Below are 14912 nucleotides of genomic sequence, written 5' to 3'. Positions count from 1 at the left end.
GCCAATAAAGAATTCTATTCTGTTCTGCTCTGTTCTATTCTATTCTCAATAAAGATTCTATTCTATTATATTTATTCTATTCTATATTCTATATTCTGTATTCTGTATTCTGTATTCTGTATTCTGTATTCTGTATTGTATTCTCAATAAAGATTCTATTCTATTCTATTCTATTCTTTATGTGGTTCCCATTTGCCCTGACAAATATTAAACAGAATGCATGGAATTTTGAGAATTGGGGTCTCCTCTAAGATGGTTTGGCAGAAGCTAAATTAATCCACTTGAAATGGGCAAAAGCCCTCCAAACCCCAAGTACGTTGACCACCACCCCCAACCCAACCCACATATCAAAGGACAAGGTCTGCAAACAGGAATAGAGTGAAGGAAATTAGGTTTCCCAGAGGAACTGCGTGTTCACAAAAATAAATATACCTACACACACAAAAACCCACACACCTCAAGAGTCACCCACACAATCTGCACATAGATACTTCTACACTACGGACAAGCTCCCCCTATAAAAAGTTTGCTGCTGTACCAGTGGTAGAGGGTAGAAACTTGGCACAAATGAATCAAAACTCCCTTTCCAACTGATTGACTTTGCATTTTTGTAGAAATGAGCTTTTTAAAAAACAAAAACAAAGCCTCTAGCCCCAGGTAGAAAAACTTTTAAAACGGGTGTAAAACCTTGGCCACTTTTAAGATTTGTGGACTTCTACTCCCAGAATTCCCTAGCAGGCTGGGAAATTATGGGAGTTGAAGTCCACAAGTCTTAAATTGGCCAAAACTGGATATTCCTAGTCTCGCCCACTGTTTCTCAACCTTTAAAATATGGAGATTGGATATCCCTGGCCTAGTCCACATTTTCTCAAGAATTTAAGATATGGAGACTTCAGCTCCCAAAATCCACCATCATAAAGCAGGCAGGATGGGGAATTCTGGGAGTTGAAGTCCACAAGTGGCCAAAATTGGATATTCCTAGTCTCGTCCAACTGTTTCTCAACCTTTAAGATATGGAGACTTCAACTCCCAGAATCCACCATCGTAAAGCAGGCAGGCAGGGGGAATTCTAGGACTTGAAGTCCACTAGTCTTAGAGCAACCAAGATTTGGAGACCCCCCCTGCTTTAAAAAAATAATAATAAAACTTCAGTCGGGGCTGAAGAACCCAGCAGCAAAAGAATTAAATCAGCACCCAAATCAATGCCAGCTCATTGGACAATTGACCCTACATATTGGGGTTTGGGGTGCTGCTGCTGCTACCCAAAACTTTTTTAGGCAGGGATCAATTCTCAGGTCAAGGTTTGTGTCAAAAAATTCCTCTCTTTCCCACGAGGGTCAGTTTTTCTTTCTTCCCCAACACCCCCTCCTCTTAAGTCTGGCAGCATCTGATCTTTTAGCTCCTGGATCCCAAAATAGCCCAGCTTCCTTCCTTTTAAGGGTATCGAGGGGTGTTTTCTGTTGGGTCACATGGATGGCAGGGGCCCCCTCCCACCAGGACATTTTTGTCAATCAACTGCTGTCGGGGTAATTTTCCCCCCTTTCCTAGTGCCTGGATTTTAAAAAGAGCAGATTTTCTGTTATATTGACCAGCATATTATATTTCCCCAATATTCTTTGCCGCTGCGTGGTTTCCTCTTTCCGACATCTACAAATCTACAAAAGTTTAGCAAGGCTGTTTCTCGACTCTTGGAATTTTAATTTTAATTTATCCGGGGTTTGTTTGTTTACTTCATCTAAACCTTTTTATTTTTCAATTCTTTTCTTTAAAAACAACAATACAATAATACTTTGAGCAATTCTGCATTGTCACATAACTGGGACAATTAGATCTTGCCCCCCTGACTAATAAATGTGATGCATGGTGTGATTGGATTGTCTGATTGAGTAATATATGGGGGGTTTAGCTGTAGTTTTTTTAATGCATTAGATTTGTTTTGTACACTTTGTTTCTATATTTATTCTGTGAGCCGCCCCAAGTTTTCGGAGAAGGGCGGCATACAAATCTAATAATAATAATAAATAATAATTGCATTTTTTTCACTTAACTTGGTCACATTATGCTTAACCTTATTTCCTTTGTTTTTATTGCTTGTACATTTCTATTTACATACGCTGCTCAAAGAAACAAAGGGAAGACTCAAATAACACATCCTAGATCTGAAGGAATGAAATATTCTCATTGAATCCTTTGTTCTGTACAAAGCTGAATGTGCTGACAACAAAATGAAATTGATGGTCAATCAGTGTTGCTCCCTAAGTGGACAGTTTGATTTCACAGAAGTTGGATCTACTTGGAGTTATATTGTGTTAAGTGTTCCCTTTAATTTTTTTGAGCATTATATTTACATATTCTACTGCTACTAACTGTCACTTCCGGAAGCTTCAGAGTACAAAAAGCCCTGGGCAAACCTGGAAGTTCGGAAAATGCACTTCCGGTCTGCCCATTGTGCTGTTTTTTGCACTCCGGGGCTTCAGGAAGCTTCCCTGAATCTTCTGAAGTGCACAAAAGAGCACAACGGGGAAACCGGAAGTGCGTTTTTCCAAATTTCCTGTTTGTTCATTAAGCTATTTTTTTGCACCCCGGGGCTTTGGGGAAGCTTCCCTGAAATGTCCGGAGGGCGAAACAGCCTTTCCGAAGGCCAAAAATCAGCTGGCCAGCGTGCGCATGAGCCCTGGAACTGAAAACATGGCAAAGTCTCACGTGCCCTCCAATATGGCTCCGCGTGCCACCTGTAGCACGCATGCCATGAGTTCGCCATCACGGGTATAAAGGTTTCCTGGCTGGATGGACTAGAAGACCTCCAAGGTCCCTTCCACTCCTGCTATTCTATTCGTCCATTTAGAGACCATTCCAAGTTACAAGGGCACAGAAAAAAGTGACTTGGGATCCTTTTTCACACTCGCGGCCTCCTCTCCAGCCAAAATTCTGACGCTTGGCATCCAGCTCATATTTTATGACGGTTGCAGCATCCCTGGGCCACGCAATCCAGGTTTTGTGACCGTCGGACCAATAAAGAAACATAGAAACATAGAAGTCTGACGGCAGAAAAAGACCTCATGGTCCATCTAGTCTGCCCTTATACTATTTCCTGTATTTTATCTTACAATGGATATATGTTTATCCCAGACATGTTTCAATTCAGTGACTGTGGATTTATCTACCACGTCTGCTGGAAGTTTGTTCCAAGCATCTACTACTCTTTCAGTTAAATAATATTTTCTCATGTTGCTTTTGATCTTTCCCCCAACTAACTTCAGATTGTGTCCCCTTGTTCTTGTGTTCACTTTCCTATTAAAAACACTTCCCTCCTGAACCCTATTTAACCCTTTAACATATTTAAATGTTTCGATCATGTCCCCCCTTTTCCTTCTGTCTTCCAGACTATACAGATGGAGTCCATTAAGTCTTTCCTGATACGTTTTATGCTTAAGACCTTCCACCATTCTTGTAGCCCGTCTTTGGACCCGTTCAATTTTGTCAATATCTTTTTGTAGGTGAGGTCTCCAGAACTGAACACAGTATTCCAAATGGGGTCTCACCCGCGCTCTATATAGCAGGATCACAATCTCCCTCTTCCTGCTTGTTATACCTCTAGCTATGCAGCCAAGCATCCTACTTGCTTTCCCTACTGCCTGGCTGCACTGTTCACCCATTTTGAGACTGTCAGAAATCACGACCCCTAAATCCTCTTGTGAAGTTTTTGCTAATACAGAACTGCCAAGTCCACACAGAAGCCAGCTTCACTTAAGAACTGGTGTTGCTAATTTAACACTGTCCGTAGCCCCCTCTGAAAGTGGTCGGAACAGATGGCATTCCAATTCTCCTCTCCCCCCCCCCACCAAAAGACCCCTGGTTAAACCCGGCAGCGGGGAGAAGGGATGGAGATCTTCGGATGCAGGAATGCCCCCCTTCCCTCTCCACCCCCCGACCCTTTGAGTTATCCCACCTGTCCAAATCGTGGCTGCATCAAGACAAGGGTGGGTGGAGCATCCGAACAGCTGAGAGCAAATTTGAGCTGGAGAAACATTTCTGGCATTCGGGACTTCTAGCTGTGCGCTCTACTTAGAACCTGCCCCATAGAGGTGGGGGGGCTCTCTGACCAGGGGCGCATTGCTACTACCACTGCTACCAGTGTGCTGCGTGCACAGCTTCGGTTGTGTTGCGTGCGTGCACACTCTATGCGCGCACACACCCAGCACGTTTTTTGCTTCTGCGCATGTGCACAGAGGAAAAGCACACTGAAATATTGTGAGGGAACATGCGCGATGTAGAGATTTTGACACATGCGGAAGCAAAAAATCGCCAAAATCTTGCGTGAAATTTTGCTCCTGTGAATGTGCGCAAAGCAAAAAATACAAAACAAAGAGGGTGGTGCCCGTAGGACTGCAACAGGAGTGGTCACGCGCAAATCACGCAATCTGGCGGCCGCCACTACTACTACTACTTCTACTACTACTACTACTACTAGCAGTGCACAGTCCACTATCACACCGGTATCAAAGTGTTGGTTATGACCTATAAAGCCCTTCATGGCATTGGACCAGACTATCTCCGGGACCGCCTTCTGCCGCACGAATCCCAGCGACCGGGTCAGGTCCCACAGAGTTGGCCTTCTCCGGGTCCCGTTGACTAAACAATGTCATTTGGCAGGTCCCACGGGAAGAGCCTTCTCTGTGGCAGCCCCGACCCTCTGGAACCAGCTCCCTCTGGAGATCAGAACTGCCCCCATCCTCCTTGCCTTTTGTAAAACTCTTAAGACCCATCTCTGCCGTCAGGCATGGGGGAACTGAGACATCTCCCCCGGGCCTGTACAGTTTATACATGGTATGTTTGTCTGTATGCTTGCTTTTAATAATGGGGGTTTTAGTGTTTTTTAAATTATTAGATTTGTTACATTGTCTTTGTTATTGTTGTGAGCCGCCCCGAGTCTACAAAGAGGGGCGGCATACAAATCTAACAAATGATAATAATAAAATAATAATAATACCGTGTTTCCCCGAAAGTAAGACAGTGTCTTACTTTCTTTTTATCCCCAAAAGCCCCACTATGTCTTACTTTCGGGGTATGTCTTATATTGGAAAAAAATTGTCGAATTTTTTGTTTTAACCATAAAATTAACATTTAGACGCGGTGATGTATGGAGGGGGGCGGCGCGGAAGTGGGCAGGAGGCGGCGCTCATTAAGATCAGAGGGAGGTGGCAGATGCGGCGACGTATGGAGAGGGGGACGGTGCGGACGTGGGCAGGAGGCGGCGCGCAGCTAGATGAGAGGGAGGCGGCAATACCCCCGTGTTTCCCCGAAAGTAAGACATATGTCTTACTTTTGGGGTACGGCTTATATTAGCCAACCCCCCTGAAACCCCCGATACGTCTTACAATCGGGGGTGTCTTACTATTGGGGAAACAGGGTAGCAACCCACTACTGCCTCTGACTCCCTCTCTGGCTATCTATGTGATTGAAGACTTGGGAACACTCAAAGAACCCATCCTAGATCTGAATGAATGAAATATTCTCATTGAATCCTTTGTTCTGTGCAAAGTTAAATGTGCACAACAGCAGGTGAAATTGACTGTCAATCAGTGTTGCTTCCTAAGTGGACAGTTTGATTACACAGAAGTTTGATTTACTTTGGGAGTTATATTGTGTTGTTTAAGTGTTCCCTTTATTTATTTATTTTGAGTAGCCGCCCCGAGTTTGCAGAGAGGGGGGCGGCATATAAATCCAATAAATCTAATCTATATTTTGAGCTGAAATCTTTTCCTTTTAGGGCACAATCACCACATGTGGCAAAAGATGCCTTCGCTTTAAATGCACCCTCAGAACTGGGCTCCAAATGAAGTCTATCCAACACAAGTTCAATGAAACAAAGACACACACAAACACACACGCACACTCCATGAACTGAATGCAATGTTTGTGTGAACCCAGCTGCAAATGGTGAGCTGCAGCTTCCCAGTCTCCAAGGTCCCTTTCCATCTCCCTTCTTCCTTCCTACAAGGAATCGGCTGCTTGTGAGGAGAACAAATCCTGCAACAGAAGCCGGTCAGCAATCTTCCAGCAGGACGTCAGGCTAGCCGTCCAGGGGGGGGGCCCGAGTGAGGAATCCATGCCCAAAAATAGACAATGAGCACACAAAAAGATTTCTGATGGGAGTGCGGTGGAATCCAAAGTGTCTCCAGGAGAAAAGGCCTCTCGCTTGGGGAGCCGGGGGGGGGGGGGAGGTCAGTCCTCTCCCAGAGGCAAATATAACCAGGTTTGTTGGGGGGGAGGTCAAACTTCAAGGAAATGGGACGCCAGCTTCTCTTTTCCACTGAGTCAGAATGTATTTATTTATTTATTTATTTATTGGATTTGTATGCCGCCCCTCTCCGGAGACTCGGGGCGGCTAACAACAGCAATAAAACAGTATACTGTATAACAAAATCCAATACTAAAAACAGTTAAAAACCCACAGTATTATAAAAACCAATCATACATACAGACATACCATGCATAAAATTGTAAAGGCCTAGGGGGAAAGAGCATCTCAATTCCCCCATGCCTGGCGGCAGAGGTGGGTTTTAAGAAGCTTACGAAAGGCAAGGAGGGTGGGGGCAATTCTAATCTCTGGGGGGAGTTGGTTCCAGAGGGCCGGGGCCACCACAGAGAAGGCTCTTCCTTTGGGTCCCACCAAGCGACATTGTTTGGTTGACGGGACCCGGAGAAAGCCCACTCTGTGGGACCTAACTGGTCGCTGGGATTCGTGCAGCAGAAGGGACCTTGGAGGTCTGCTAGTCCAGTGATTCCCAACCTTGGCCACTTGAAGATATCTGGACTTCAACTCCCAGAATTCCCCAGCCAGCAAGTCCAGATATCTTCAAGTTGCCAAGGTTGGGAAACGTTGTGCTAGTCCCTCGCTCGACTCAAGCAGGAGACACTATATATCAGCGACGGCGAACCTTTGTTGGTTTGGGTGCGAAAAGGGGTGTGGTACGCAGAACCGGTAGAAAAAGGGTGGTCATGGTAGGAAAAAAATTGAATTTTTTTTTCTTTTTTCCAACTTCTGGCCTAGGTCATGTTTTTCCTATCTCAGTAAATGAGATTGAATGTGTATAATTTTAGAAGAGCTGTGCATGCGGGTGTGTGTACACACACTTTATATAGTAGATAAGAATGTATATTTTTGTGTGCCTGTGTGTAATATGTATGTCCACACATGGCATATATACATAGAATTAAAGAGTAATAGTAAATAGAGAGGGAAATCGTATCTCTTGGAGGCCAGGAGAGGCCAGGCACCTGAACCCAAACCCTTGACATGAGTGACGTCAAGTTGGCCACCTTTCAGCCAGTCACATGACTTTTAAGCCACCCCCTCCAGTCACATGATCATCAAACCACTCCCACCTGGTCACATGGCTGGCAAGCACACCCACAAAATAAGTATGGGTAGCAGCCCTTCACTGGTGTGCTAGCATGCGTACACATGCCCCCACCCCTTCTCTGCCCCCCCACACATGTGCGCAACCACCACCACCACACTGCCCTCCATGCATACGCACAGGCCTTACTGAAGCCCAGTACATGAAAAAAATGCCCAAATGGGCAAACAGGAAGTTCAGAAAATGTACTTCCGGTTTGCCGTTGTGCTGTTTTTGGCACTCTGGAGGGTTCAGAGAAGCTCCGGAGGGCAAAAAACAGCACAATGAGCAAACCGGAAGTTCGGAAAACACACTTCCTGTTTGCCCATTGTGCTGTTTTTTGCACTCTGCGGCTTCAGGAAGCTTCCCTGAACTCTGCGGAGTGCAAAAAACAGCACAAACACAAACCGGAAGTCCATTTCCCCAAACTTCCGGTTTGTCCATTGTGGGATTATTTTGCCTCCGGGGCATCGGACCAGAATACCTCCAGAACCGTCTTCTGCCGCATGAATCCCAGCGGCCAATAAGGTCCCACAGAGTTGGCCTTCTCCGGGTCCCGTCGACTAAGTAACGCCGTCTGGCGGGACCCAGGGGAAGAGCCTTCTCTGTGGCAGCCCCGCCCCTCTGGAATCAACTCCCCCCAGAGATCAGAACTGCCCCCACCCTCCTTATCTTTCATAAATTGCTTAAGACCCACCTTTATCGCCAGGCATGGGGGAATTGAGATACCTCCCCCAGGCTTATATAGTTTTATGTATGATATGCTTGTCTTGTATAGTTTTAATGAAGGGTTTTTTAGATGTTTTTTAAATATTAGATTTGTTACATTGTCATATTGTTATTATTGTTGTTGTGAGCCATCCCGAGTCTGCAGAGAGGAGCGGCATACAAATCTAATAAATTATTATTATTATTATTATTATTATTATTATTATTATTATTATTATTATTATTATTCAGGGAACCTTCCCTGAAGTGCTTGGAGGGCAAAACGGCCTTTCTGGAGGCCGAAAATCAGCTGGTGCACAGGAGCCGAAACATTGCAAAGTCTCGTGTGCCCTTACTAAGCAAACAGTCACTAAGCAATTCAAGGATTGCCTGTACATCCTTCCAGTCAACGCAGAGGCCTTCGAGCTTGGGCCCTTTAAGACTTGTGGACTTCAACTCCCAGAATTCTCCAGCCAGTTACGCTCCTATATAATTCTCTAAGCTATGCTGGCTGGAGAATTCTGGGAGTTGAAGTCCACAAGTCTTAAAGTGGCCAACTTTGGGGACCCCTGAGTTCAAGCGACCTCTCCATCCTATTTGCCCGAAAGAGAAAACCAACTCAGGGTTAGAATTGTCGGTTTTAAAAGTTACGAGGGAAAAAAAAACAATGAATCAGGAATGTGAAATTAAACAGAAGAGGATGGAGAGAGGAAAATTTTGCATCCTGTTTCCCTCCGACTGCCTTTTAAAAAAAAAATTTAAAGCCTCGGGTGCTTTTATCCCAACCGACAGCTGTTGGAACGTGAGGAGTTTAGAAACAACACAGCACAAAAACAGAGATTTTGGCAAGTTTTGTTCCCAGGTGAATTGAGCAGAACTTCTCAAAAGTAACCGGTAAAAAAGCCGATACTTTCTCTGGGTTGCAAGTTAACTTAATTTTTGGTACAAATGCAAAGGTCATTTAACCGCCCTGGAGAAAATAGGATGGATGCGTTAGACCATACCTCTGTTGCTACACATCCACCAATTTAGAAAGGAAACATAAAAATGCTCATCATTCAAACTTTATTTAAACTAAGACCACACTTGGAATATTTGCATCCAGTTTTGGCCACCACGATGCAAAAAGGATGTTGAGACTCTAGAAAGAGTGCAGAGAAGAGCCACAAAGAGGATGAGGGGACTGGAGGCTAAAACACAGGAAGAACGGTTGCAAAACTGGGTATGTCTAGGTTTAATGAAAAGAAGGACCAGGGGAGACATGATAGCAGCCTTCCAGTATCTCAGGGGTTGCCACAAAGAAGAAGGAGTCAAGCTATTCTCCAAAGCACCTGAGGGTAGGACAAGAAGCAATGGGTGGAAACTAAACAAGGAGAGAAGTAACTTAGAACTAAGGAGAAACTTCCTGACAATGAAGACAATTGGCCAGTGGAACAGCTTGCCACCAGAAGTTGTAAATACTCCAACACTGGAATTTTTAAAGAAGATGCTGGATAACGATTTGTCTGAAGTGTAGTGTAGGGTTCCCAGCCTAAGCAGCGGGTTGGACCAGAATAACTTTAGGGTTCCTTCAATCTCTGTTATTCTATTCTAAACCACATCAGGAGTTTTGCCCTGTAAAAAGCTCAAATTCTTGTTGTTCTGCCACCAAGCAGAGACACCCGTGCCGCATTCTCAAAACCTGTTGAATTAACCTAGGATCTGGATGCAGCCAGCCCTCTGAATCCCAAACTAACCAACATCCCCGTTTGTGGCTTATACTCAGGGATTCACCGTACCTGGTTAATATCCACCAATCAAATCTCTCTGCTCATAAGAGTCTGAGGGTGGTGCAGTGGTTACTGCAAGCTACATGAGCTAACTGCAAGCTGTAGTTCAGCAGTTCAAATCTCACCACGGGCTCAAAGTTGACTCAGCCTTCCATCCTTCCCAGGTGGATCAAATGAGGACCCAGACTATTGGGGGCAAGGGGCTGACTCTGTAAATGCTTAGAGAGGGATATAAAAGCACCATGAAGCAGTATATAAGTCTAATGCTATTCCTATTTTAAGCCATTGCATTGGCATCCTTCGGCCTCGAAAGACCATAGTACCATGCTCTGGACTCCGCAGAGCATGAAGCCTGGGTAGGTTAGCATGGAGGATAGACCGTTACCCAAGCAGCAGATCCCCCCTCGCCAGGTCTCTGAAATTATCTAATGGGACAGCAAAGGCCCATACAATTGGTCCCAGCTACGTCGCAGGAGAATGTAAGAACCCAAGAAGAGCCCTGCTGAATGGGGCCAAAGCCCATCAAGTCCAGCATTCTGTCCCACAGTGACCCCCCAATTGTCCTTGGGGATGTTGAGCAGAAAGAGAAGGCAAGACCCTCCCTTTCCCTGAACCCCCAAAAAATGGGACCCAAGGGAACCCTGCCTGCTTCAACTCAAAGAGAGAGAGGGAGGGGGGGAATGAATGAAAGAAGGAAGGAAGGAAGGAAGGAAGGAGAAAGACAGAGAGAACCTAAGAACCTAAGAAGAGCCCTTCTGAATGGGGCCAAAGCCCATCGAGTCCAGCATTCTGTGGCCCCCAGTGGCCCCCCAATTGTCCATGGGGATCTTGAGCAGAAAGAGAAGGCAAGGCCCTCCCTTTCCCTGGACCCCCAAAAAATGGGACCCAAGGGAACCCTGCCTGCTTCAACTCAAAGAGAGAGAGGGAGGGAGGGAATAAAGGAAAGAAAGAAGGAAGGAAGGAAGGAAGGAAGGAAGGAAGGAAGGAAGGAAGGAAGGAAGGAAGGAGAAAGACAGAGAGAACCTAAGAACCTAAGAAAAGCCCTTCTGAATGGGGCCAAAGCCCATCAAGTCCAACATTCTGTGTCCCCCAGTGGCCCCCCAATTGTCCATGGGGATCTTGAGCAGAAAGAGAAGGCAAGACCCTCCCTTTCCCTTGACCCCCAACAAATGGTACTGATGTTCCCCAGTTGGGTCATGAAACGCCTGCAACAAGCAACAGTAGAGCACCAAACCCCACTCCCTTCTAGCACTGATGATGTTCCCTAGATGGGCTATGAAACGTCTGCCACAAAAGAACAAAGCACTAAGGACCCCATAGTTGTCCTCTACCCCACACCCTCCTAGAACTGACAGTGGTACCCAGTTGGGTCAGGAAACAATCAATCTCTGAGACCACCAAGAACCCCACAGTTGTTCTCCTCCTCCTCCTCTTCCTCTTCCTCCTCCTCCTCTACCCCACACCCTCCTAGAATTGATAATAGTACCTAGTTGGGTCATGAGATGTCTACAAGGAAATAAGCTCTGAGACCAGCAAGGACCCCGCAGTCTTTTTCCTCCTCCTCCTCCTCCTCCTCCTCTCCCCCAGCCCCTCTCCCTCCTAGCCCTGATGTTGTTCCCTAGTCAGGCCAGGAAAGGTCAGCAAGAAACCCCCCCCAGCTCAGGGAGACCCCCAAGGACCCCACGCTAGTCCCTCCTCTATGGGGTCGACCCTGCAGCCACCTCCTCCGCGAGCTTCCCACCCACCTCCTGTCAAGCGGGCCCCCCGGCATCTCCAGCTGCCAACACCCATCAAGGGCGCCAGTTGCCTCCCAAGCGGCATTTCAGCCATGACTAAGAAGCATTCTGTGTAACCTGGGAAGCTGGCACCCGGTCAGAGGTGGCCTGGGAGCAGCTGCCAGAGGGACAGCTGGGAGCCCAAAGAGAAGGCCGGCCTCTGAGCCAGGGCCCGTGGAGCAAGGGGTGTGTGTGTGTGAGAGAGAGAGAGAGAGAGAGAGAAAAGGGAGAAAAAAGAGAGAGGAGAGAGAAAGAGAAAGAAAACAGGAGAGAGAAGAGAGAGAAAGAGAGAAAAGAGAAAAAAGAGAGGAGGGAGAGAAGAAAGAAAAAGAGAGAGAAGAGAGAGAGGAAAAAAGAGAAAAAGAGAGAGAGAGAAGAAAGAAAGAGAAAGAGAGAGAAGAGAGAGAGAGAAGAGAGAGGAAAAAAGAAAGAGAGAAAGGGGGAGAGAGAAATTGTGGCTGCCAACAAAAAGTCACACCAACCGCTTGTCCAGGTTTCATGCAGTCACCTTCTCCTTCATGCTGAAGGCAGCTAATAGTTCGTCCTCCACTTACGACCACAACTGAGCCTCCCCCACCCCCCGAATTTCTGCCACTAAGCCAGACCATGGTTTGGAAAACATTTGCTCTGTTTTGTGACCTTTCTCGCCACGGTTGTTAAGCGAATCCCTGCAGGAGTTCACACAAGCCCCATGGTGGTTGAGTCAATTGGGCTGACGTTGCCCATCAGAAGGTCGAACGCTACAACCGTCATAAAATCTGAGTCAGCTGTGCCAAGTGTCTCAGTTTGGATCATGTCACCCATAGGATGCTTGCTGGGGTCGTAACTATGAACCATGGTAGTTTCAGCACCATCGTAACTTCCAATGGTCACTAAATGAACCACAGTCGGTCCAGGATGACCTATCCAATCACACCATTGATCCCGAGAGCCCTCTATCCCCAACCCGCCAATCCAAGGGCAGTTCTTTCTTCATACAACCGGTCAAACTTGGGTTTGATCAAGTAAACCCATTCCAGGTCAGCAGGCGAGGTTGGCACCCACAATGGCCACACAACAGACCCCTTCCATCACGTCCACACCTCCTGAGCTGGCCCCATGCTGCCTTTTGCCAAGCTGGCTGCACACAACCACACCCAGCCCAAACCCAGATAGTGGTTGTCACCACCATACCCTGAGGGTCTTCCCGCCTGTCACTCTCCTTCCCAGGTGATTCTGTGGGGTCCATGACAAGTCCCAGCCATGCCCAACTGGCCACAGCCAAACTCGCACAATTCACCACCAGACAACTCCACACAGACAACTGGCCATGAGACAACAGTTACACTAATATTGAAGAAAGGGGGGGGGGGGGCAAATCAGTAAAGGAAGGATGAAAGAGGAGAGCTAAAAAGAAATGCGGACGACCCAAATCAGAATGTTTTCAAAGTTGTTTTAAATAATATAATTGAACTGTTGAATTGTCCCGCAGGGAGTCACCCTACGATGAGATTATCATGTTGAGTTGGCCATGTTGAGTTGGTTATAGTGAGTTGGCCATGTTGAATTGGCCATGTTGAGTTGCCCATGACAAATTGGCCATGGTGAGTTGGCAGTGTTGAGTTGGCCATCTTGAGTTGGCCATGGTGAGTTGGCTATGGTGAGTTGGCTATGATGAGTTGGCCATGGCCAATTGACCCTATTGAATTGGCGTGGCTAAATGGCCATGTCTAACCATGATAAGTTGCCCATTCCGGACTCTGTGACCCTCCTGTCTTGGGCAGAGCCCCCTTCCTCTACCAGCCCCCCTCTCCTTCCTGGGTCCCAGCCCTCCTGCCTGGCTCCCCCACTGGCCCAGCCCAGCCCTGGGGCCCACCCAGCAGCCTTGCCCCCACTCCCCAATCCTTCCGGGGGGGGCGTGGCGTGGCCATGCGTGGACTCACCGATGGAGACCAGCTTGATGTGCTCGCGGTCCAGGAACTCCAGCGCCACCGACACGTTCTCCAGCTTCATCTGCCTGAAGTTGGGGCGCGCGTGGTACTTGCGGTACATCTTCTTCTGGCTGAGCACCTCCAGGAGGCCGATCAGCTTCAGCCCGTCGCTCAGGTCCTTCTGCAGGTCGCCGATGCGCTTGTGCATGCACTTGAGGTGCTCGTTGCACCAGCGGGTGAAGGTGTTCTGTTGGATCTTCTTCCAGGGCGCGTCCTCGGCCAGGTCCTTCTCCGTGGCCGGCATCTCCTCTTGCTGGGGCTCCTCGCCCGGCTGGTAGTAGCCCTGGGGCGGCGGCTGCTCGTAGTAGCTGTTGCTGTTCATGGCGGTGGCGGGGTGGGCGGGTGGGGTAGCTGGGGCGGTGGGTTCCGCTCGCGGTGGGCTGCTGCGCGCGCGCGCTCCGAACTTGGCTGCGGGGAGAGCAAAGGAAGAAGAAGAAGACGCAGGGAAAGTTTGCCCGGGATGAAGAGTGAAAGTGCTCAAAAGTGAAAGCGGGTCAGCCCCCTCGGCCTGGCGGGCTGGCTGGCTTGGGGAAAGCGGGGTGGGGTCCGCTTTCTCACCTCTCCCGGCTCTCCAAAACTTCGCAAAACCGTCGCGCAAAAAACGACTGTTTAGCCCCAAAAAGGCGCAGCGGTTTTAGCCACCCGGAGGGTCTTCCTTAAGCTGGCTGGGTGGGTTCCTCTTTGTCTCCGGGACTCTGAAGAGGAGGGGGCGGCCAAGGTGGGGGAGTCCCCTCTGATCTCAGGGCTCGGCTTGGTTTTTCTTTGCGTCCCGGGGCGGGAAGGGCGCCGGCGAGCGTCTGGAACCGGAGGGGCGCGCGCGCGTCCGGAACACCGCTTGGCTCATTCAAAAAAGTGGAAACTCCGGGACGAAGGAGGGGTGTTTTAAAAGGGCTCGTCCGTCCCCCCCACACACCCCACCCCCGCCCCACGTCAGGAGGAAGGACCGCCAGGAATGCCTGCGCTGCCCCGGGACCCATCGACAAGTAAGGGATGTTGGGGGGTGAAAGTTTCTTCGCAACGCGCCCCCCGCCCGGGCTAGATAATCCCGGCGCTGGGGATTGGACGCTATGGATAGCAAAGCGGCGGGGATTGGCTCCTTCACCAGCGGCAGACATCCCCCCACTCTACCCCAGTCCCCTGGCTGCCCACCCAGCCCCCCTCCCCTTCCACAGGCCGGAACGCCAGGGGTCTATATCAGCTGCTATTTTTAATTTCTACCCTCCGCGAAAGGAAAATAGGGCACTCGGTTTTCTTGGCGCGGTGACTTTGCTGGTGGAGAGAAAAGAG

General features: G+C 48.3%; 1 protein-coding gene across 3 annotated transcripts in view; it reads right to left on the bottom strand.

Moving 5' to 3' along the window:
- The window catches only part of FLNC (filamin C), an 89077-nt gene extending 74563 nt beyond the window's left edge, over positions 1–14514 (bottom strand). For all 3 annotated transcript variants that reach the window (XM_070754510.1, XM_070754512.1, XM_070754511.1), the window contains exon 1: positions 13578–14514. In XM_070754510.1, coding sequence (XP_070610611.1) covers positions 13578–13947 — 370 coding nt within the window. In that variant the 5' untranslated portion in view covers positions 13948–14514. The remainder of the gene's footprint in view (positions 1–13577) is intronic.
- Positions 14515–14912: the final 398 nt, after the last annotated feature.

The sequence above is a fragment of the Erythrolamprus reginae genome, chromosome 6 (genome assembly GCF_031021105.1).
Source record: "Erythrolamprus reginae isolate rEryReg1 chromosome 6, rEryReg1.hap1, whole genome shotgun sequence".
Lineage (NCBI taxonomy): Eukaryota > Metazoa > Chordata > Lepidosauria > Squamata > Dipsadidae > Erythrolamprus > Erythrolamprus reginae.
The sequence above is the reverse complement of the archived record's forward strand: the minus strand, read 5'-3'. Positions and strand labels throughout refer to the sequence as shown.